Genomic DNA, 26089 nt, shown 5'->3' with positions numbered 1-26089 from the left:
ATAGAAAGGAATGCCTGAGGCCAGGCATGGTCCCTGATGCCTGTAACCCCAGCACTTTGGGAGGCCGAGGTGAGCAGAAAACTTGAGGCCAGGAGTTCAAGACCAGCCTGGCCAACATGGCGAAACCCCATCTCTACTAAAAATACAAAAATTAGCCAGGCATGGTGGTATGCGCCTGTAGTTCTAGCTACTTGTCAGGCTAAGGTGGAAGAACCTCTTAAACCCAGGAGGTGGAGGTTGCAGTGAGCCGAGATCGCACCACTGCACTCCAGCCTGGGTGACAGAGCGAAGTCTGTCTCAAAATAATAATAATACAATAATAATAATAAAATGTAAAAGAAAGGAATGCCTGGGTTACAATAGAGGGTTGTAGAGACCTTGTTTTACTATGCAGGTGAAGCCTCCAAGTAGCAGGCTTAGAGAGAATAGACTGTAAATGTTTCTTATGAAGTCTGTGTTGATGTTAGTGCTGGTGGGGTATAATGAGGTATGTCCAACCTGCTCTTTCATCATGGCCTGAACTAGATTTTCAGGTAACTCTGGAAACCCCTTGAGCAAGAGGAGGGGTCCGTTCAAATGGCTGAAGGCCTTAGAATTTTATTTTTTGTTTACAGGAGTAATAAAATATGTGATCTTCTATGTCTGGCTTCTTTCACTTAGCACCATATTCTTGATGTTCACTGAAGTTGTATAGCACGTTGTTCCTTTTCATGGCCAAGTCATATTCCATTGTATGTAATGTAGGGGCAGAAAAACTCCACCTGCATCCACTTAGGGTCCCACCTATGTTCAATAATTAAATTGACATAAGATAAATGGGCAAAAACACACACATTTATTTAATACAAGTTTTATATGTCACAGGTGCCCTCATAAAGAATTAAAGAGTCAAAGAAGCAGTTGAAGTCTGTTACTTATAAACTGGATTGGACAAAGAATAGTAAATAGTGAAGGTATAACTAAATTATGTGGGGAAGCTTAGAAGATAAGAATTACTTTAACAAGGTCTGTACATGATTCTCTCCGGTTATATTTCTCATCCTTGAGGATAAGGAAGCTGCATCTTTTTGGTATGGGGAGGGCATCTTTCATATGAGAATCGTATTTTCTGCTTTAAGAAATAACAAGAAGGTAAAAGTGATCTTTTTGCATCTGCTGCTTTTCAAATGTTATTAACTTATATTCAAGTAATTTAAGTAAATATACCAGAATATTTAATACCTTAAGCATATACCACAATTTGCTTATCCAGTTATTCATAGATGGGCATTCAATGTTTTCCTACTTTGAATGTTTTTTTTTTTTTTGGACTACTAAAATAACACTACTGTACATATTTGTGTACAAGTTTCTTTGTGTATATATATTTTCATTTCTCTAGAGCATATAACTAGAAGTGAAATTACTGAGTCATAAAGTAATTCAACTTTTAACTTTTTGAAGAAGTGACAAACTTCCATAGTGGCTGCACCATGTTGCATTCCCTCCAGCAATGTACAAGAGCTCCTATTTCTCTACATCCCAACCAACACTTGTTATTTATCTTCTGTTATTTTAATTAAAGCTATCCTACTGAGTCTGAAGAGGTAACTTATTGTTGTTATGATTTGCATTTCCTTAATGATCAATGAAGTTGAGCATCCTTTCATATGTTTATTGGTCATCCTCATTATGTCTTCTCTGGAGAAATGTCTATTTAGGTCCTTTGCCCACTTTTAATTGGGTTGTCTTTTGTTGTTGAGTTGTAAGAGTTATTTATATGTTCAGGATATTAAATCCCTAAAAGATATTTGATTTGCAAATACTGTCTCTCATTACATAGCTTGGCCTTTTACATTCTTGATAATGTCTTTTGATGCACAAAAGTTTTTAATTTTTTTTTTTTTTTGAGATGGAGTTTCGCTCTTGTTGCCTAGACTGGAGTGCAATGGCACAATCTCAGTTCACTGCAACGTCTGCCTCCTGGGTTCAAGCGATTATCCTGCCTCAGCCTCCTGAGTAGCTGGGATTACAGGCACCTGCCACCACGCCCAGCTCATTTTTTATATTTTTAGTAGACACAGGGTTTTGCTATGTTGGCCAAGCTGGTCTTGAACTCCAGACCTCACGTGACCCACCTGCCATGGCCTCCCAAAGTGCTGGGATTATAGGCATGAGCCACCATGCCTGACCAAAAGTTTTAATTTTGTGAAATCCAGTTTAGCAATGTTTTCTTTTCTATCATGTTTTAATGTCAAATCTAAAAATGCATGGCCAAATTCAAGATCATCAAGATTTATGACTGTTTTCTTCTTCTAAGAGTTTTGTGGTGTTAGCTCTTATATTTAGGTCATTGATTCATTTTGAGTTAATCTTTGGGTACGCAGTGAAGTAGGGATCCAACTTCATTCTTTTGAATGTGCTTATCCAGTTTTCTCTGCATCATTTTTTGAAGAGGGTATTCTTTCCCCCCAAACACCTTATTTTAAAGTAACCATCTGATACATTTTTTTGTAAATGAATTTTATAAAGCAAGGATCATGTAAATAACCATCCTCAAGAAACTCTGACATGCCAATTAGTTACATAAACTTGAGCTCAAATTTCACCTTGTTAGTAAGGCCTACTTTAACCATCCTATTTAAAAGGTAGTCATATACTCTCTACTCCTTTGTCTTCCTTTTACTTTTTAACTCCCTTCACTTAAACTTCAAGTTCTAAAATACTATGTAGTTTGGTTATTTTACTTAATGCCTATTTCTGCCAACCAGAGCATGAGCCCCATGAGGACAAACATTTTTTTGTGTCTTGTTCACTGCCATACTTCTATCACTAGGAACTTGCCCCACTCAATATTTATTACCTAAATTTTATTTATTTATTGTCTAAATTTGCCACTCAGTATCTATTATCTAAATGAATAAAACTGCAAAAAGTTAGCAATTCTGTTTAATCAGATTTTAGTCTAGAGAATCTTTTCTTGTAAGACATATATCTAAAGACTTGAAAAGCACCGTGCTCAACAGCCGCATGAAATATTTGGGGGTGAGTATGAGGTTTGTTTTATTATTATCTGACCTTAGCTCATGGTTTGGCATGCCTGCTGTATTGTAACTGATCTGCAGGAGCACATATAGTGGAGCCTGAATGGGTATGTCGGAAAGGGTTTTTCTTGACTTTTTCCCAGCTAATTAAGGGGACTGGGGATTCCCCACAGACTGTCATCTCGGTCAAGTGTGTTAAGCATAACCTCTCATGATGGCAGTAGGCCTCGCACACAGGCAAGTCTTGGCCCTCCCCAGAGTGTCATTGATAACATGATGAATGAATGGAAACTTCCTCTGTGAAAGGCTGTTAATCCTTTTCTTTCAGGGAGTTTGTTTCATAATCACTTTAATGCATCCTAAAAAATTAGCAGAGCATTCCAGCTGTGGGGATAGTTAAGATTGAGCTCTTCTGTGGTGGCTTTCATCTTGAAAATTCTTGCAATCAATTAACTAGAGCCTCTGACAATTCTTGTCCACTTACACTCTCCACATGTTCTTCTTTCAGAGCTTGGAGACAGAACTTCGCTCATGTTTTTGTGGCCTGGTTTCGCTTTTCTTGATCTGCTTCCATACCAGAAGGGAGATAGGAATCAAGCCTTAGAGTCAGGTTCTCCAACTAGTTAGTAACCTCTCGAAGTGGGAATAAACCTGTTTTTTGTGTGTGTGATGATGAATTACTAACGACATGATGGTAAGGGCTTTGACTCTGAGGCAGTAAACAGGAGGATTACACTTTTATGAACATAGGTGTCATGCTTTATGGACATTGTTTTGTGATAAAAAGAAATAATAGATGAAATGTTTATAATAATGTCAGCAGAATAAACACAGGTCGATCCACCTGAATTATTTCTAAATGAGTTGTGTACTGAATCAGCAAGTATCGAGCTGAAATTATTTTATAATCCCTGATTATATCCATAAATCTTGAGATAGTGAAACTATATATTAGCAAGAAAAAAATACCGGATAAACAAGCATATGCAGTGAGTCCAGAGTGTCATGGAAAATCTTTCTTTTATTTTCACCTTTGATTGATTCTCAATCATAAAAAACAACCTTGGCTTATATTGAAAGGAGAATATGTTCTTTGTAGCATCACTGCTTTTTCCTCTGTCCTTGTCTTAATATTGATTGAGTGTCTTTTGGTTGCTGTGATTAGCACAGTGGACAAAATGAACGTCCCACCTGCATGGAGCTTACACTTAAACACTTAAAATATGTCTTGATATGTCAAATATTAGGTGATGTGAAGAGGTCTCACATCACCTCACAGATAAGGTGACATTGGAGCAGAGATATAAAGGAAGTGAAAGAGTGAGTCATGTGGCTGTTTGGGGAAGAGCATTCCAAGAGCAGGGAAAGCCAGTGCTGAGGCCCTGAGGCAGGAAAGTACTGGACCCGTCACAGACAGTAAGGAGGCTGAGATGACTGGAGCCAAGTGGGCAGGGTACAGCCGTATGAGTTGATATCAGCGCGATTAAGGAGTGAGTGTGTGCGATACGGTGTGTGATACCATGCACCCAAACAATATCAAACTTCTATCTTTTTAAGCCTTCGCCTACTTTCCTTTCCCTTGCCATACTTCTTCCACTTGGCTTCTCGCTCTGTTTTGTTTAGTTTTCTTCTTGGTGGGCCCAGGCCAGGGGAGGAAATAAGACTAGAGGAAGGAATTCAGGTCCTTGCCGGGCACAGTGGCTCACACTTGTAATCCCAGCACTTTGGGAGGCCAAGGCGGGTGGATCACCTGAGGTCAGGAGTTTGAGACCAGCCTGGGCAACATGGTGAAACCCTGTCTTTACTAAAAATATAAAAAGTAGCTGGGCATGATTGTGGGTGCCTGTAATCCCAGCTGCTGAGAAAGCTGAGGCACAAGAATCACTTGAACCTGGAAGATAGAAGTTGCAGTGAGCCGAGATTGTGTCACTGCGCTCCAGCCAGGGCAACAGAGACTCCGTCTCAAAAAAAAAAAAAAAAAAAAAATAAGACAGAGAATTCAGGTCCTTTTGCTGCTTTTGTGTGTGTCCGTGGAGCATAGGAGGTGGGGACTGAAGGAAAAGAACAGCCTTAGAGTCACTAGAGATTTGTAAGACATGCATATCTTGCTTTTATTTTATTTTATTTTATTTATTTATTTTTTGAGGCAGAGTCTTGCTCTATCACCCAGGCTAGAGTGCAGTGGCACGATCTCGGCTCCCTGCAACCTCCATCTCCCGGGTTCAAGCAATTCTCCTGCCTCAGCTTCCCAAGTAGATGGAATTACAGGCAACCGCCAATGCGCCTGGCTAATTTTTGTATTTTCAGTAGAGACAGGGTTTCGCCAAGTTGGCCAGGCTTGTCTCAGACTCCTGACCTTGTGACCCACCTGCCTCAGCCTCTCAAAGTGTTGGGATTACAGGTGTGAGCCACAGCACCCATCCTCTTTTACTAATAGTAACCAGCTTTTGTTGTGTCATTTTGGGCAATATATATGCTTATAATCTTTGTTTCTTCTCCAATTTATCAAAAACCTTCTTCTTGCTTCCTATTTTATCATCAACCAGGACACCTGATAGGTGGAGGTGGGAGCATACTCTTTCCTAATACATTTGTATTTTACTTATTTGCATTTTATTAACATTTCGATAATTAACTTTATAAAACTGCAAATTAAGTCATATAAGACAAATTAAGTCATGTAAAACAGCAGGTGTGTCATCTGCCAAAACCAACCCCCACAACCTGCTTTTCATAGGCCTCCGTTGAATACCTGTTTCTCTACATTTTTGTAATTATGGAAAACAAAAACAAATTATTTCTTGTTTAGAAGTAAGTTATGTTAGACACCATTACACACTGCAGACTATTCCAGGCCACTTCCATATCTAGTTGAACTGTTTCTATGGGTAAGCACCTCAAAGAGTAGATGTTTTACTTTTGACAAGATCTTGTCCAGAATTGGGTGGGAGAGGCAGAATACAGAATCTAAATGTTCCTTTCTCTAGAAATAACCACACAATGAATTTAGAGATTGTTTCTAGTTTGTCCTGTTTTCAGGGCATACGAAATTTAAGACCTCATGGAGTAGTTTATTATTTATCACGGAAGAGCTCAGTTGGTATCTTTGAGAATTTAAGAGTAGAATTTATCTCATTCTGTGCCTCTCCTTCATCTCCTCCTTATATTCACACACCATTCATTCTCTAGAAAGTCATTTGAACTTATATTACATAATGTAGAGAATAATCTAGAAATTTCTTATTGGCTTGAGTTGTTTTTAACAATGAATTTTAAAGTGAACTAATTTGCTCTGACCCTTCGTGATGAGGGTAATCACTCTGTAGGAATGTATGTATGGTAAGAGATAAAGGATATTTAAGCCACAAAGGCTGAATATTCCATTATTTTCTATGAATAGTGAGTGTGTATGCCCCAGGAGAACCATGGCTGAAAATGCACTTGGGTTTTTCTTTATGACTCTTACAGACTTTATGTCAGACTGTTGACTTGCAATAAAAAGTGACATATATCAGGAAAGTAGCCAGTCTAATTTGGATTATTTAGAGGAGTTAATACCATTAGTCAGTCCTATTCTTTATAGTTCCCAATTTCCCGTGTTCTCTAATGTGGTTTCCCTGCATTACAGAGGAAACACCATTAAATTATATTTAAGAGTAATTTCTTTGGTATTGGTTCTTTATTACATTCTCACAGAGTGTCTTGAGATTTTATGGTATTTTTATACCTTTCGTAATCTTGTAGGATACTTGTAAAAGGAAAACATGAGAGAAAAAGAAGGGGGCTACTGATACCTGACTTTCTTAGTAATAGCCTCAATCATGAGATGTCTTTTAAGAATGAACATTGGGCGGTGGAAGTCCTGTCTCTCCCCTCCCCTCACCTCATAGGTATGCGTTTGAGGGTTTTGGGTTTTATTTGTTTTTTAAATTTTTAGTAGGGTGGTAGTTTTGCAACCAACACAAATCACAGGCTACAGCACTGAGCCCTGGGAAACAAGCCAAATTTTCATGTCCATGTGGGGAAAAATTTCTGAGCCCTGGGGAAACTCAAGCCAAAATTTTTCATGTCCATGGTGGGGAAAATTTGCAGCCGGACTGGTAGAGGTGACTACTAGCAACAACTTGGTGGAAATGGAGGGTGGGGATGGGGTAGGGCTAATGCCGCTCCGCACTCAGGGAGGGCCTTCGTCATCTCAGGGATCTCCCTTCATGCCTGTTCTCAGCCTCGCTCTGGATTTACCTCCATGCTGGTCCATGTCACAGCTCCCATCAACCTACTCACCACAACACCACACAGAGCTGATAAGCAGAGATGTCAGCCTGTGATCTCTCTTTAAATAAAATTCCCACACATCTCAACAAGAAGATAAGAGCAAAACAAGAGCCACTATTGGAAAGTGATTATTTGCTTCTTGGCATCCTCACCTTATTCCAAAAGGGACTTGGAGCAGCTTATGGGAATAAACACAATACAATAGGATAGACCAAGAAATGGCAAACTTTTTTAAAAGAAAGAACAAGGTAGTAAATATTTAGAGCTTTGCTGCCCATGCAGTCTTTCACAGCTATTCAGTTTCATCATTGTCACATACATTTTTCAATCCCTGGAGTACAACATTGTACTACCATAGATCCATATGGTTGAACTGAACACACTTGCTGATCGCTGGAAATTATTTTGCATTTAGCTCAGCCAAATAATAGGTTATGGTATTATGGCACAAGGATCACTAAATTCCAGAATAGCAGTTATGAAACCTGGTAAAATAAGCATCATGTTTTAATATACTGAATGGTAAAATAAAATTGAACTTGGGGAATGAAGATTGCATTTAATAGTGAATGGCTTTATGCCAACACGGATTTTTCTTTTTTCCTCAGGCCTACATTCCTCTTTTCAGTTCCCATTCTCTGCAAACAGCACATTCTCTATTCTTTTTGTAACCTCAATTAATGAAAATCCTCTTCATGCTCTTATACGTCCAATCTTTCTAGCCCATTTACAACCCATCCAGCTTGTTCTGCTTTGAGACCACTGCAGTATTCGATAAATGGACCCTGATGATGCCTTGCCATGGTCCTTCTCACCCCGACCACTAGTGCCATGAGAGTAGCCATTGTATGAGATGCTGTTCTGTCTGAGACTTGACCAGCCCAGTTGATGCAGCCTCTTCTTCCTGCTCTCAGCTGGTTCTCCACCTACCACTTTTTTCCTGTGCTGATAATGTTCTGCCCTGTGGGTCGCAGTTTTCCAGCTCAGTAGTTTTAGACAACTCGGGCCCATCGGCCATGCTCCAAAGCTGAGATTTTCCTCCATATCATCTTTCTGATGAGAGTTTGAAAATGAGCTCACCACTTTATTTGATGCAGTGTTAGAAAATAGAGAAGTTGGATCTGTACCTCATTTTAAAATGGAACATATTCAAATATCCATTGTACTGACCTTCCCACATACTTTTATGTCATTGCTTTGCCATATGTGATACATACTGTATCAGACTTATGATTGTCATTTGATTTCATTTGGTAGTCTCACATTAAATTCAATAATTCGTTTAGTTCACTTCAAATTTACTACCAACCTCAAGTGGAAGTCAGTCCACTCTGTGTTGGGGGTAGCCCCTGCATTCATGTTGAGTTGTATTGCCCAGATTCCAGAATGATAGTCCCAAGGCTGGGAGGAAGGGAGGTTGTGGAGGGGAGTGATTAGTGCTGACCTGAGTCTGAGGCCAGATTCTGCCACTGCACAGCTGTGTGAGCCCCCTCTCTGATCCTCCCTGCACCAACTGTGGTTGGACCAGAGCAAGCCACATGAAACACTTCATGGAGGCCAGCACATGAGGAGCCCTGTGTTGTTCCAGCATCATGAAATTGTCACAGCTTAAACTCAGGAGTACAATGAGGGATCCTGGCTCCATTTTGTAGAAATATCAGCCTTTATAACAAGAACTCCAGTTGACTGCCTTTTCTTGAGTCGATATATATCAAAGTCCAGCCATGCTTCCATGACCAGAATCTATGTTTGATATTACTGTTGCTTATAAAAGTTAATGCTCTCCTCCCCACCTCCCTTTATCCTCTACCTTGAGTGACAGGGAGCTTCTTTAACTTCTTGACATAAGAGGTAATAGTAGTAACACGTTTTTAAATGCAGATTTTAAGTGCGGAAGCACAGTTTGGGAAGTTAGTATGTTCAAATGTAACAGAAGGGCAGAATAAAACATAAAATCACTCTGTTAAAACTGAACATTTATCAAGGGGAAGGAAGAATGGGAAATTTAGTGACTTATTTACAAATGGCTATTGCAGCTATCGCCTAAAGCTCCAGACTTTAGAAAGATTATGGATGTCTTTAGTGGTATTTAAAAATTTTGCAAAAATAAGCAGGATTTAAGAAAAAAATAGTTTTTGTTGTTGCTGTTCATAAAACATTATGCTACCATTGCTGGATTTCTCCATTCCCCTCAGTGTCAGGGATTAGAACAAAGCAGACACTAGAAATGCAACCCTTTGTTCAGCAGCTACCTGAAAATCAGTGGCCCTTGAGCAGTCTTACCAAGACCTGCCTTTTTGTCAATTATTAATATGGCATCTGTAAAAGTATTCTCCTTGTTCTGGAGCTGAAACTTTTACAAATACTCTTTCTTCATGTCATGTGTAATATACCATTCAGTTGTACCTGGAGTGCTCTGCTTGGCTTTTGATCTAGGCCAGGCAAAAGTCTTATACATCACTAAATCATTTGTCTTTTCCTTTGCCTTCACAGGGCAATTACATTTTTACATATTTAATAAGAAAATGACTTACCTACCCCTCTTTTATTTACCCCTCAATTGGAAGACTCACTGAGTTTATTAGTGAGTCTTAGATATATGTATAATGGAAGAAGAAGCTATCAGACATCACTAACAGCTTTAGTTTGTTTTCCCTGATTTGGATGCTTTGTGATTCTCAGTGAGATTTCATAGTCTATATTATTATTTGCCTTTACTCAGAGCAAATGCCACCTTTTGAGAAGGAATCTTAATTTTTATACTTGTTATTTCTCATAATGATTCATATTTTCATAAAAACAGCTCATTAACACTTAGCAGACAATGCTTCTGATTGTTTTAAACGGTTACAAAGGTCAGAAGATATTTTTGTAACATCTAGAAGCATTCTGTCCTTTCCATTTCCATCCAGAACATGACATTTCTATTTAAAGGAGCACACGTTTTTCCATCTTGTTCTGAGAAAACCCTGAAATATGCAATTAGGAGTCCCAAAGATAAAAGCAGCTAAAACAAGTCCCTTTAGACAAAAAGCCTACTGAAAAGTGTTTATTGAGTTGGAAAACACAGAGGAGACTGTAGCAATTGATTGTCAGATTCTTTAGGTTAAAATTAGCTGTAAGTGCACTGCCCGAGGAGCCTATAAAGGGAGTGCAAGGCTGATAAATACAACCCTGGGAAGAATCATCCCTCCATCAAAAAAAAAAGTCTAAAATTCCTTATTTTTACATGTGCATTGCCTAAGGAGGAAGCATAGAGTATTAGAAAGAAAATAAGTTTGTAATATGAGCTTTAATGTTTGTATGTCTACATTATTACATAGCAAAAACATTGATGAGTATTAAAAATTATTTTTCACCTGTAATATAATAAAAATAAGTGAAATAATATATGTAGGACCTAGGGTTGTTCAAGAAGGAAAGTGTCATCTATATACATGCATCTCCACACTAGTGTCTCAAATTCAACATTCTGAAATTAACTTCTGACTTTATCCATTCAGTGTGTTGCCTCAATAGCATTTTTCATCTCAGTGCATTCTGCTAGTTACCTCAGCCAAAATTTTGGGGGTTTCCTTTTTTCTCTTTCTCTGTCTAGAATTTCATATTTCATCCATCAAGAAAATTCTGTCAACTATATTTTCAAAATGCATCTAGACACTGACGGCTTCTCAACACCTTCACTGCTTTTTACCCTGTCCAAGCCACTGTCATCTCTCATTTGGATTATTGCCATAGCCTTCTAACCATTTTTCCTGCTTCTACTCTTGCGCCAAGGTCCAGTCTATTCCTCAACGCAGTGGCCAGGGTGATTACTTTAAAATGTAAGTCAGATCATGCCCTTCTTGTGCTTAAAATCTTCTGGTGGCTCCTTATTTCTCTGACAGTAATAATAGTCATCACCTTTATAATGGCCTGACAGGTTCTACATGTGCTGGTCTCATCCAGCGCCCACTCCATTATCTCCCTTGCTACTTCCTAACTCATTTTCTACTGTGAAGTGAGTGTTGTGGCCGACTCCTTCATCTTCTCCAAGACTTGCTTGATTGCCACCTTCTCAGTGCAGCCTACCATTGTGTTTAGAATTGCACTCCGTTTCTTGCCCACAATCTGTATATAACAGATACCCCTTACCAGGCTCACTGACTCACTCTCTCGTGGTCTCTTTTTCTCTTTTCCTCTCTGGAAAGGCAGGATTTTCTCTCTCTCTCTCTCTCTCTCTCTCTCTCTCTCTCTCATCTGTTTTGTTTACTGATGTTTTCCCAAGAGCCTAGACTAGTACCTGGAAAATACAAAAGAGATGGGAGTGATTGATTGCTAAATTCTTTAAGTGTTTGCCTCTAAGTAAGTACAGTGCCCAAAGAGACTATCTTTTTAGATGGCAATGAAACATATCTGTTGAATGAATGAATAATCAGTGACCAGGTTTTTCCAAGAGAACCATGATGAGGATGGGAGAATTTTCAAGAGTGCTTTGACAAAGCACGTGAATTGGGGTGGAAGTGTCTGATGGCTCCCTTCGTCATCTGCCTGCTCCTGGTACTTTATGTCTCTTGTAGGCAGAGGCATGACTAATTGCATGACTAACTGGAGTGAGCCGCCACATACCCCGTGGTGTGATGGAAATGGAAAATGATCTTAAAAACTGACAGAGTTTTTTGAAACAAGCAGAAGAAATATGTAGGGAATATGTAAGTAAAGGACAGTGCATTTGGAGAGGAAGAACATACTGGTAAACAGTAAGATAAAACATTAGAGATTTAATTGAGCACTCATTGGTTCAAACAATATTAAGAGTATAGAGAATAAAGATATAAGACGACCTGGGCTGCCTTGAAGAGCTTGGTTTTCTCCACTTGCATTGCATCCACCTCACCCATGAGAATATTATCCTTATAAACACTGATATGGTTTAACGATGCCAAGAATCCTTCCTGTGCTCAGGATTTATCTCAGCTAGAGTCAAGACTATGCAGACGGATGGCTTAACAAAGTTCTCTAAATGTATAGTGATTTTTAACGTAGAAAATGACCATCAGCTATTCTTCATCTCTACAAAGGACTGAGCAGTAGAAAATGTTTTTGTTTATTTGTTTGTTTGTTTTGTTTTTGAGACCAAGTTTCGCTCTTGTTGCCCAGGTTGGAGTTTAGTGGTGCGATCTTGGCTCACTGCAACCTCTGTCTCCCGGGTTCAAGTGATTCTCCTGCTTCAGTCTCCCAAGTCGCTGGGATAACAGGTGCCTGCCACCATGTCCAGCTAATTTTTCTACTTTTAGTAGAGATGGTGTTTCACCATGTTGGTCAGGCTGGTCTTGAACTCCTGACCTCAGGTGATCCACCTGCCTCAGCCTCCCAAAGTACTGTGATTACAGGTGTGAGCCACCATGCCTGGCCCCAGAAAATGTATTTCAACTGTAGTGTGATGGCTATAGTTGAGATCAGTGAAACTGTGTTTGCCAGACAGTGCGTTGATTTTTGGGGGGTAAGTTATAGAAACTCCTAAAGTGAAAACCTTTCTTAACTTCATTCTGCTAGAGAAGTTTGTACCAGTATTTCTCAAAGTATGTCACAGCATCATACAGACCATTAAGTAAGGTTATTCTAAATAAAGATTCTGCAGTTCTGCATTTCACAAGCACTAAGTTTCAAAAAGTTAAGCATATTTCTTTACTGGGGAGCTTCACAAAGCTTTTATGTTGCTCTAAGCCTTATGAGTTTCCAAAAGGGGTGTATCATGAATGGCATTCCTCAAACTTATTTGAATTTGGAAAACTTCTTGTGGGTAAGTTTTCTTGCAACGTACTTTGGGAAGTATCGACTTTGATATGCAAAGGTGCCTGGGTCACTGGACCTTGAGAGTTCATTTTTGGGCAATGTTTAAACATTTCCTTGTTTGCCTTCTTTGTACCTCTAAAAACAACCGCCACCCCAGCATCAACAAAACATTTTCATATTATTACCATTTTAGCAATACCACCTGAAAAAGCATTCCTTTGAAACCATTCCTTTTAAAGTTATAGTTTCCAACAAGGCAACAGTAACGTAAGACCTTGAAACCAATTATATTTTTCATTCTATGGAGGCTGTAAGTAGAAATTAGAAATGTGTATATAGATGTTTGATACAACAGTGTCTGTGACTGCTGGGAATCTTGATGGATGAGGAACCCTGCAAGGCCATTCATGAAATGTTACAGTTTGGAGAGGCAAGTTTCACCTAGAAGAGCTCCTTCATTGGTATATTATTAATAAGTGGCAGCTTCCAAAGCAAGACCAAAGTAGCACCATATATATCTCTCCACATGTGTTTTTTCTTTTAACTGAAATAAGTTAAAAACTTACGTCTTCACCTGCTTAACATGATTTAAAAGAAGGCACTTGATGGAGTTTTGTTGACCTTATCTAAGTAGAAAGTGAGATGTGGCTGCCTCAGGATGTTGTTACATTCACCTCAGCGGGGACCTTTCATGGAAGGTTCTTACAGGAGAGCTGGAGGACAGAGAAAGGACTTCCTGGAACTTCCTGAGAAGCCAGTGTGTGACTGCTAAAAAATGGCTGCACGTTTAACAGAACTTCTTCTCAGACTTGCTCTCATTTTTGTATCCCATCTGCTTTCAATTGCCAGAGGCCACCAGTATTTACAGAAGAACCTGGCCAAATTGGCCCTGTTAGCTTATAACCCAGGACTCTGGCATTTGGTATGAAAAAGTGATTAATTGGGAAGAGCATTTATGAATGGCAGCTTCCCTGGCATTGGTTTGAAAATTCTCTCCATTCCGGTCCACCACAATTCCTTCTGCTTTGGGTGACTTTGGCCAGTGAGCCCTATTTTTCTGCCTATTATAGATTTTGGTCCTCACAATGACAATGTCTTCACTTGGGGAATAATTTAATGCCAAGGCTTGTTGAGGAAACAAGTTAGTTCTTTGTCTAAAACATTTTATTTTCTACTCCCTTGTGAGACTTTTTCAAGAAAAATATAACTCCCAGCTAGTGACTGTTGAATTAAGTTCTTACTTTTATCTGTATGTCAAGCCTCATATAGATCATGTAAACCTTCTTCTCTTTTATATACACTTGAGATCTTTGAGCTGTTGTGATTTGCTGAACATCAGTCTTTTTATGCATGCATCTCCCATGCTCTGAAATGATGAAGACAGGTGTGTGCATGTCTGAACTCAGAAAATTACAAGCATTTGATACCATTTCCAAACATAGGGACCTTTGTTTCTATCCTGTGCCACATTTCATTAGTCCATTAAATTCGCCCTTTTAAGCTGTGGCAGGTAGGCTGTTTGAAAACACAGTTCAAAGTGAAGGAAGATAGTTATTCCATCATGTCAGTTATTTGTGTAAAGAGCCTTTAACCATCTTTGTGGAAACAAAATCATCCATCAGGCTTTTAGGACCGTACGTTTCAGAAGCAGGGGTGTGAGTCTTGTCCAGTGAGATGCAACATGTTTTGATTATAGAAGATATTTTGATTTTGGATGGGTACATTAACAGATAACAGGAATCAACTCTACCATGAATAGTAATTCCTCTAGAAGTTCAATCATGCAAGCAAATCTCATCTTTTTTTCCTCTTTCTTTTACCTCTTAAGAGAAGACTTACTACACTTCTTGTTACATTCATGTGTAGTATCCTTGAAGTAAACCAAACATATCTCTGTAGTTTGATAAAGTAAGATGGATGATTATCTTTAGGAAGTGCTGCTCTAAAACATTTGGATCTTCTCTAGGAGAGTGAGACTATGTGTACTTTTTTATGGCTCTTTCTCCTTATTAATTTTAGATTATAGATCAAAGGGACTGTCTTCTTTATGACAATTCCAAGTAGATAGATGAATCATGCATTTTGGTGAGTGTGACTTGCTTTGTGAAAAAGTAAAACATTTTGTCACTTTCTTAACAGAAAAGAAGTGATCATCCTGCTTTAGAAGACTTTGCCTGAGGGATATCTTCTTAACAGAAACATCTGAGCTATAGTCATAGGTAAAGATCCACTTCTCCCAGGCACGGATATTTCCTAGTTTCCTAGGAACAAAATGGTTTATGAAAATGTATCTGATTTATCCTTTTACTTTCTTTCCTCCATTTCATCAAAGCTAGATTCATTCATGGCTTTATTGTATGTTTAAATCCATCTTGGTTCTTACTTGAATCCTTAGAGAGGGAATAAAATGATTTAGTGCTCCTACTCTCTTCTGCACTGGGTCCCCTTATTAAGTTAGAGTTCTTGACCTAGAATTCTGTGGCATTACTTGTGCCACAGTCATCTCCATTTTGCCAGTCAAAACTGGATGTGGGCAAAGCATGATGCTTCAAAGCCCTGACACCTATGCAGTTGGCTATCCCTCTCCACCCACTACTCCAGACAGGTTCTCAGTACATGGCTGAACTTTTACCCTGATGTTCTCTCTTGGTTCTCACAGTCACCCATCTAGTGCACCTCAGGCCCCGGCCTCCCTCTGAAGTCATGGGTGTCAGATGGGGGTCCTAAGTATACCTCACTCAAGCTCCCCTTTCTCCTGAGTCACTCCACTCGCTTTGATCTCAATGCACATGGACATAAATCTCTTAGAGCAGAATCACTCTTGATTTTCCAAATCCATCTGCCTGAGTAAAACTAGAACAGATATGTTACAAGATGAAGTGATGATCACAGTGTTATATTCCTGAAAAATTCATCACAAACAGTGGAATATTACAGAGAGAAGCTTAGAACGATAACAAGTTAGGAATGTGTGTAGATTTAAAATTTAGAAGGTCTTTGACCCACTTTCCTGTTCACTTAGCTTATTCATTGAACCCCTGTGGTCACTAGAATGTGGATGCTCCTTCACTTTCCTTACTAAGAAGGGCAGTTTCATTGCAGTGTTTGATGTCGTATGTCAGAAGTGATTATTGTCCTCCCCTCAAGTTCTCTCAGATACAGTATCGACTTACAAGTCAGTAACTAAGATCAGTCAAATAAATTATGTTTTATCCCACTGTGATCAGAGGACATGTATAGGTCCATTCTTTCAGAGGATGGGTGTCAAGATGAGTGGATGAGGCCAGTTGTAGTGGCTCATGCCTGTAATCCCAGCACTTTGGGAGGCTGAGCCAGGCAGATCACTTGAGGTCAGGAGTTCAAGACCAGCCTGGCCAACATGGTGGAAACTTGTCCCTACTAAAAAAATACAAAAATTAGTCGGGCATGATGGCACACATCTGTAAACCCAACTCGGGAGGCTGAGATGGGAGAATTGCTTGAACCCAGGAGGTGGAGGTTGCAGTGAGCTGAGATTGCACCACTGCACTTCAACCTTTAAAAAAATTTTTTTTTTTTAAGATGAGTGGATGAACTGTTTCAAACCATTCACACATGCATTCAGAGTACTTGACAAGAAATATGTCTTCTGTGCCATAGATCCTGTTGCATCCCTGTAGCGTGTAGAATGCAATCTTGTGCTTGCATTTATCTGGCAAAGTAAACCAATGGCACCCTCTGTTAGAGGTCCTCAGCAGTGTCTCACTTGGCCACCTCCAGTTGCTGGGATGTATCTGCTGTCAGTGTTTCTGCTATGAAATCAGATGGTAGAGAAAGCTGAAATTTTTCCCCACACTTAGCATTAACTTTGGATACCAACGTCACCTGGACTGTGGGAAGAGGGCAGGCTTTGGAGTGATTCAGACCTCAGTTTGAAACCCTTGCTCCTTACTGATTGGATCAACTAAGAGAAGTCTCTCATGCTCTGTGGCCCTCAATTTCCTCACCTACAACAATGGGGATAATTATACCTACTTTGTAATACTATCATGAGATTTCAGTGGGCCCATTTAAGTCAAGTGTCTGGCATATCGTATGTGCTGGAAAGATATTTGTTTTTCCTCCATCCTGTACCACTTGCAACTTACTGGGTGGCCCCCTGCCCCATCTGTGTGAAACACACATATAATAAATTATAAGTTAAACCGGACTTTAGAAGATGTCTTGGCTTACAGCTCTCCTCCATCTCTCTGGTCTTCGTCACACTTTTTAAATTCAATGCATAGCTTTCTAATGCCTTTTCCATTTTTGTTCAGAACCACAGAAATGAAGAAAGCTCATTTCTGACTTTTTCTATGTCGTCATAAATTCCTGTAACAGTTGCATTCTAATCAGGAGAATATTTCTTCACCAACATTTTTCTAATTTACTTAATTCCCTTATCTCCTCACTAGTGCTTGCTTAATTTAAAGTGAATAGAAATTTTGCACTGGACTGATATTTTCAATAAAGCGCCTTCTAAAAGTTTTTTCCTTTTATTTTTTAAACACTTAAGCAGAATATAACTTACATTTCCAAGTAAAGTTAGGAATTAGTTTATTCTCAATTAGAGTAAAGCAATCCGAGAGCCTCATGATTCTTCCTCACTTAACTCTGAAAGGTAATTGCTGTTGTGAGATAAGATGTTTTAATCTCAGGAACTGGTGTTTGCAAGAAGGATCAGACTGTTGATTAAAAACAAATCAAACAAAAGGCTGTGCAAAAAAAAAAAAATGAAGTTCCGAACCAAAGACCAGAAATCTAAAATGTCAGTTTATAAATCCTCTGATTTTAATCGGCCTTTGGTGCTCTGTTCATTAGTGCATCTGGCAGTGCCTCTTGGCAAAGAAGGTTTGGCATGGGAAAAAGCAGTGTTTAAATTGGCTTGGGGAAGACATGAAGTATACAAGTCTACTTTTGTCTCTGAGGGCGTATTTCTTCATTCATTTCCCCTTTTAAAAATTTACTCCCTGTGCATTTATGAGTAAATTTTAGAGCTCATGAAAGTGAGGAAATGATATCACCAGCCTGAGCCAACTAGAGAGTGTGAGCTGGCAGCTCTACTGTTGAGATCCCGAACCTGAGCCATTTTCTGTCCCAACTCAGTGTATCACATTATTTTCAGACAAGAGGAAAAAAATGTAAATGGCACCTTTCCATATCTACATTTCAGATGTGGGCTGTGCTCATGTCACAAGAGGACTGTCCCTAAACGTCTCACAGTGTGGCCTTGTGACCACTGGGGCCTGAATCAGGGTCCCTCTCACCAAGGTGTGTGGCTGCTGTAACAGGCTCTGAGAATCGGCTTTAACTTTCCTTACTCTTTTTACCTATAAGACTGCCGCAGGATTCCCTTTGTCCCCACATTACAGTGATGGAGCTCAGATTCTAGATCTTGTTTGAGTCATAAGAAGTGGTCTGTTGCATTTAATCATTGTCATAGCAGTAAACACTCAAACCTTCCTCTTCTCCAGCTACTGAGAGATTGGTTTCAACCCCATTTGCCAGATAACAGAGCTCTCTCAGATTGACGTTGGTCTTTACTATTTCGATATAACATTTAAAATTTTGTATAGCCTCAGTGGCTTTAAACAGGGTGCTTTGCTCAAGGGCTGAAATATAATGCAAAGAGCGTGATGTACAGGACCAAGCCAGGGGTGTGCTGGAGCCGGCTCCTAGCAGCTCACACCAGCCCGAGCTCTGATCCTTTTTTGGAGTCCACAGTTCTCCCCTGTCCCCATGTTCTCACTCTGCTGGTCAATCCATCAGAGTCCTGGCAGGAAACACATGGTGCGGTCAGTAAGGTGATTGAAGAGAGTTTATGAAAGGACCATGTGCAATGATATGGGTAGTATTAGAGAAGCCACATGCAATGGTGACACCTACCAGATGGCTTGAAGGGGTGGAGGGGGGGAACAGCCACCCAGCACCTGCTGAGAGCTGTCGCCATGGAGAGAAATCCAACGGAAGCTGTGCCTGTAGATAGGTGAGCCTGGCCACTGCCAGAGTTGGAGGTGGGAGAGGCTATTAAAATTTAAATGAAAGCAGACACAGCAGTGAAATCCAGGTAGGCAACAGGGCAGCTTAGGGCTCAGTGCAGCTTCCCAGAGGGAGTGAGATAAAGGTGCATTTGTGCAGAGCTCAGGCAGAATCCAGTTGTTCAAAAACAGCCAGGTGCTTTCTGTTCCTCTAGCTTTGCATGGCCCATGCTGGTCTTGAAAGCGTTCTTCTTGGCTTCTGAGTTAGAATGTTGAAGATGCAGTCAGTTTCCTATCCATCAGATGCAGTCTGTATTATCTTCAAACTTGATAGCCTCAGTAAACGTAAGGGCTTTTGTGGATTCAAAGTTCACAATATTTTAAATAAACCTGAGACCTGGATTTGCTCAAATGGAGGCTGACAGTTACGTTTCCTGTAGATAGCAGTAGGGGTGTTGTGCCAGGAATCTAGATAAATTTAAATATGCATTGGTGACTACCATCAAGGAATCCATAGTCTAACAGAGGAAGTAGACCCAAAAACAGATATAAAAAGGAGAGCCTAATAAGTATTCAGCCATACTAGCTGTCATCCCGGCAAATGCCTTAACCCCAGGGCTGAAGAGGGGAGCTTTACTGTCATCAGCTTCCCCGTGGATTGATAAATTGGAGGCAGACAGCTAGATCCTAGGGCTGCCAAATAAATCCTTAGGATTGAAATATAGCTGTGCAATACTTAGAATCATGTGAACACACTTGTGCCCTAAATGCAATGTACCATTTCTCTGAAACTTGGTTAGAGGTGAGAAAAAAATAGTAATAATGACAATAATTACTATAATAAGCCTATTTTCCACCTCTCTGGAAGGGAACAGCCTGCAGTGTGTATCGTCTGTGTTGAACGGGGCAGGAAGAAACCCTGTTTTTATTAACACCCACACACTGCTGGCCAGGGTGCATACATGTGTATCAAAGTGTGTGTGCGCACACACGCGCGCATGTCTTTGTCTGTGAACTGCACTTTGAAAGATGAACTGAAAGTATGAAGAGGAGGGGCTAAACCGGAAGCTACTAGGCCAGACAGGTTCAGTAGCTGGATTTCCTCTGAGGCAATTTACAGCTCCGAGAAAAGCCTTGCTCTTCCCTTAGCTGCTTGGCCTGATGTGTGTCTGTGCCGATGGTGACTGAGCGACCCTCTCAGCACCCCCGGCTGGGTGTTAAGACAGGATTTTCACCTCCTTTCAACTCAGGGGGATGCTTTTCTCTCTTCTTCCCAACCAGAAAAGAAGAATCAAACCTAACGCCTATAATAGCAAATCTATCACACATTTTTCCTACAGATATAACAGGTATATAGGTATCAATTCCTTTTCTTTTGTCTAGTTCATCACCAAATTAAAGCTCAGAGAAGTGAATTATTTTGTCTGAAGCTGCAGTTAATAAAATGTCATGTATTATAATGGCTGTATTATTTGCTGTCCTAATTCTCGTATCTCTTCCCTCCCTAGTATCTTTGGGAATAAGTGAATTTTCCTTTGTTCTTTGTGCTAAAAAGGGATGCCCATGTGTACTTTGGAAAATGCCATGAATTTCCTCTTTTTTCTCCTCGTACTTTGTCAGGGTGTCATCTGAATCTAGTAGGCTAAAAGAAGCTACAAATTATTTAGCCAATTTTGTCACATCAGTGATCCACGGGATATAGAATCGGGTTCCCTCCTAGTCTGTCTCATTCTGGAAAATTTAGCCATGTCCATGAAGCACTTTTTTCCCAACTTTACAACTCTCTGCTTGGCAGATTGACTTGTTATTCAAATAAGTATGTTGTTCTTGAATATTTTTAATCTCTCTAGACTGAATGGGGATGAGGAAAGACAAAGAGTACTGTCATCCATTTAATTTGAAAATAGACATTTTTTCGTGAGTATTAATTTTCTCAAAATGAAATAAAATAATGAAACTTTATTGAGTTTAGGCACTGCGCCACTGTCTTCAATTTCCTGTTTTAAAACGAAGGAAAACACCCCACAAGATTAGCAGGATAGGGTGGCAGGCTATGTGTAAGCTCACAGCTCACAACTCCCAAAAAATGGACTTCAGGTTCTCAAGACATCTTTGTAATGACCCAACTGCATTCAACGCTCAGGCATACTTGCCTCCCTTTATAGTTGAGGTACCTTGAGGATGGAAGGGATAATATTGCCTGTCCAAGTACCATTGGTGTATTAGTGGCAGGGTCACTACCTGAGTCTGGACATGGACCCTGAACACTCACTCACTTTTCTTTCTATGCATAAGGGACCCTTTAGTCACTGCCTTTAGGTGAAGGTCAGTTCCATAGCAAAATGTGCAAAGCGCTCATTATCTGCCACCTGCTGACATGTCCAGTCTTATTCCGTGCTTTCTACATTACATATCTTCTCCCAAGAATGTGTCTAGCTGTGACCACCCCTCACTCCCAAATTTGTCTTCCTTGTAAACATTTATTGATATTTCAAGCCCAGATGTCACCTCCACCAAAAAGCCCTCTCTGCCTACTCCCCTTCTTCTACCCAGTTTTTTCTTCTGTATACTGCCTGATACATTTATTCACTTAATTGATTTATTCAGCAAATACTCACACTGGGAACTGAGCTAAGCACAAGTCGTGCGCCAGTGAACACAAGTGACAAGTGCTCTGTGCTCATGGAGCTCACATTCTGGTGAGGCAGACAGACAATAAAGGCAGTAAACACCCAGTTACACATGTAATTACAACTAGAATGAGGTCATGAAGGAAATAAAGACTGTGCTGGGTCTGAAGAACCTGGTGGAGGAACAGATGAACACATAGCCCTGTGGCTTTTCCATGTGCACATCAGACTTCTGGGGAAGGCTGATTGCTCCTTGACTTTTCCCCCCATCTCCACATCCCCCGCAGTGATCAGTGCCATGGGCATCCTGCTCACTACAGGTCTCGGTGAGTGAGGGGAAGGCAGGGAGGTTGGCTGTGCTCCCAGCTGACACCCACGACTGAGAGGAAGGCGCCTCCCAACCTGGTCCAACCTGGGTGAAAGAGCCAGACTCAGTCTCAAAAAAAAAAAAAAAAAAGAAGTGAACACACACCATAGTGAGGAAGGTGCCTTGCTTGGCAGGGTAAGAAGGTGTGATGCTGGGGATATAAAGAGAAGCCTCTTTCAGATCCCCAGTGAGGGCTGTTTCCCAATAACCTTGATGAGGGGCCTTGAGGTGGCTCGTTGGGTAAAACGGTATCTAGGAACATGGATAACAGCCTGATCATTGTTCTGTCTATACCTGCACTCTTAATTCTTAGGATGAATTACCAGGGTGTATTACATTCTCTTTAGAAACTTCTTTGGGAAGACATGTGAATAATTTTGTAAAAGGTATTTTAGCTTTCGAAGCATGAAAAGAAGTGATCAACTATCTCTATAAAAGTGCACCTATAAAAAGGGAATAGCAACATACTACTCAATAACAAGCTCAGAGTAAATGAGGAACATTTGACAAGACATTGGTTCTTTGGGATCTGTTTTCAATTATAAGAAGAAATACTTGCTCTTGATATGCAGGATTCTTGTGAAGATTTTTAAAAAATGATGTACTTTAAGGTAATGCTTATATAGTGTTGGTGGGAATGAAAATTAGTTCAGCCACTGCAGAAATAAGTTTGGGGTTTTTTCATTAAATTAAAAATAGAACTACCATTCAACCCAGCAATCCCACTACTGGGTATATGCCCAAAGGAAAATCATTCTACCAAAAAGATGTCTGCACTTACGTGTTTATCACAGCACTTTTCACAATAGCAAAGACATGGAATCAACCTAGATGCTCATCAACAGTGGATTGGATAAGGAAATTGTAATACATATGCACCATGAAATACTAAGTAGCCATAAAAAAGAACAAAATCATGTCTTTTACTGCAACATGGAGGCCGTTAGAGGCCATTATCCTGAGCAAATTAACACAGAAACAGAAAACCAAATACCACATATTCTCACTTATAAGTGGGAGCTAAACCTTGGGTACAGACAGACATAAAGATGGGAACAATAGACTTTGGAGACTCCAAAAGGAGAGAGGGGAAAGGGAGGCAAGGGCTGAAACACTTCCTATTGGGTATTATATTCACTCTCTGGGTGACAGAAATAATAGAATCCTAAACCTCAGCATCACATAATATACCCTTGTAGTAAACCTGCACATGTACCCCAAATTGAAAATAAAAATTTAAATGTATATGAATAAATAAACTATACAGTTTAAATTCTCAAATTGAAGTGTACTTTCTAAACTCAAAGTATAGTCTAAATTAGAAAGATAGCTTGCAGCTTTTAAATAAAATGAATTCATTCGTTTTTTCTTTACCCTTTTTGGTCAGTTTTCGTAGATCACGAGTTGAAGGTTTGTTGGCATAATCTATTTTTTTCTTCCTTTAAATTCTGGTTCCTTTAGGTCAAAATGAGATCATTACTTATAGACCCATTAATTATTTAAGGGCAACTGTCCAATCATATGAAATCACTCTCAGAAATTATATTACCCTATATGTTTTAGTCAGTAAAACAACGATTTTAATAACATCAAGGTGACAAGTATCTCAAGATGTTTAAAATCTTTATACTTTGTATAGTTAAACTATTTGTAGCTTTTATTAGGGAATTATATTTATATTTATGAAATTCTTTTACTTATTCTTTTCCAATTATTAAAAGTAATAGACTTTAAAATGCTTAAAGGAAACATTGCAAGTTGAAATATGGACAGTCTATTTGGTTTTTTCTTAAACTTAAAAAATATATATTCTCCAGTACATTAAGATCTGTTTTAAATATAATTCTCTTCAAATATGTCTATACCATAAGTACACATGGAAATATAAATGAGTTTTTACAATGTCATTGCAACATATTATCAGTAATAAACACAAGTTTTTTTTCTGTTAATTGTAAGTGACAGAACAATCTTTGCAAATAAATATATATAATAACAGAGGAAGTTCTTTGTCAATTTAATGAATTATTATAATGATTTTTTATTCAAAAAAATCGATGGAGTAAATACTTGCTTGCCAGCCTAATTTGAGAGGTGTGAAGGTACGCTACAATTCAAATGATTCTCTCTCTATTGGCGTCCCAAATTTTATCATTAGTATTTGATTTTCTTGATGTTAAACTTTGCTTCTCCTGGTGAATTTTTTAAAGAAAATACATTATATTTTGGGAAGAAATAATTAAATTCTCTGCAGTGCCTTACTGTGTTTGATTTTAGCCAGCTTCTTTGCTCTTTGAGAATAGGGTGTCTGGAAAGACAGTGTTTCTGAATGGAGCCAGAACCCAGAAGTAGGGTTGCTCCAAAGCCAGCCCTAAACAACAAATAGTGGTCACTGACTGTATTGTGCCAATATCCACGTTTCTGGGTGGCAAATTTGTGTCGGGGTACATGTGTGTGTTTTGACACGCCAGCCATTTTAGCCTGTTGGCTTTCTCTGTTAAATTCAGCACACCGGTCAATAGGTTTATATTGGTCTAATTTATTCATTTCTTCATTGAGAACCTGAAAATGAAGGAGATGGTTAAATGCTGCCTGATGTGGAATTCAACAGAAGTTAATGTATCCTTCACTATTGTGTGTTTCAGAGATTGGAGCACAAGGAGGTTTTAGTCGGCTTGTTGTTCCTGGTGTTCCCGTTCATTCCAGCCAGCAATCTCTTCTTCAGGGTGGGTTTTGTGGTGGCGGAGAGAGTCCTTTACATGCCTAGGTAACTATTGCACGTGACTTCCTCCTATGAGACCTGCCCTCTGTCACCAGCATTGATAGTTCCAGAAAGACAGTCTTTTATGTGCAGACCATTAGATTCGCATGGGACAAGGGATGTTATTACTTCAGCTTTAAAAACAGCCACACAGAAGGTTGGATGAGAGCAAATGTCCACACGTGTACTCTTGTTTACAGTGGTTTACCTTCAGTTGCAAACTTTATAGTTTAAATGTGAAATATTGACTTGAGTATATTCAGGATTTTAGTAGCAATCATTTATCACTGCATCTATGTCTAAATGTGTGTTATTAAACATAATTATAATACTTTTCTAGAAATACTTTTTGACTTGCATGAAAGTATGATGTTCAGTAACATGATTGTAGTTAACTTCTTTCATTTGCTCTTTTTTCAATTTAAAAATGGAAGCAATCTCAGGAAAATTTGTCCTTGGGAAAAGAACAACGATTTAAAAACTAGAAAGGACATTCAAATGTGTGTGATTACATAATGCCACTTAGCTCTGAATGTCTGAACTGTTCTGAAGCTTGTCTGTTCTCTTGTCTTATTCAAATGTCATTGTTCCAAGGCCACTTTTCTTTTCAGATGCTTGAAAATGTCACTGAATCAGGAGACCAAGTCTTGGTTCCACCATTTATTGGTTGACTCACCTTGAACAAGACACAAAGCTTTTTTTACTCCCAGATTTTCTCATTTTTACAGTGGAGATTTTAGTAAACTTGCTAAAATTAACATTTTGGTTTATGATATTGCCTTTTAGGAAATCTCATTCTTCTTCTATAAGTATGAGCTTTCCTAAAAGGTAGTATCATAAACCAAAATGTTATGAGGAAATGAGTATTTTTTACTTATGATATTATACTAGAAATTTTAAAACACATATCATTAGAAATGAATTTCATAATCTTTGATTCCTTCAAACCAAATACCTAACAGCTTTCTTAAGACTTTGCAGCATGTGGTTTTGACTCAGTTAAGGGGAAAGCAGCCCTTAATCGTTTACTGTGTCTTCAGCCCAATTTGGAAAGGAGATGACTGCTTGATAAATACTATTCAATAAGAACAAAAATACAACACAATTCTTTATATTCTACATGGTTTAAGATAAGAGTCTTGTGAAGGCTTGCCAATAATAAGGAATATACCTGTAGTATAGAAGGCCAAAAAGTGGCATCAATCTGTGTTCTAGATATGTTTTTGCTTAGACCAGTTGAATATATCTTAGCTTTTCTTTGT

At 39.2% G+C, this 26089-nt stretch overlaps 1 protein-coding gene across 1 annotated transcript in view; it reads left to right on the top strand.

Annotated features, from left to right (window-relative positions):
* TMTC1 (transmembrane O-mannosyltransferase targeting cadherins 1) overlaps positions 1-26089 on the top strand; it is a 291686-nt gene that overhangs the window by 154923 nt on the left and 110674 nt on the right. The window contains 1 exon segment of the mRNA XM_017875607.1: positions 24712-24833. Within this exon segment, the coding sequence (XP_017731096.1) occupies positions 24712-24833 (122 nt within the window).

Source organism: Rhinopithecus bieti, unplaced genomic scaffold (genome assembly GCF_001698545.2).
Source record: "Rhinopithecus bieti isolate Rb0 unplaced genomic scaffold, ASM169854v2 scaffold_7884, whole genome shotgun sequence".
NCBI classification, from domain to species: domain Eukaryota; kingdom Metazoa; phylum Chordata; class Mammalia; order Primates; family Cercopithecidae; genus Rhinopithecus; species Rhinopithecus bieti.
The sequence above is the reverse complement of the archived record's forward strand: the minus strand, read 5'-3'. Positions and strand labels throughout refer to the sequence as shown.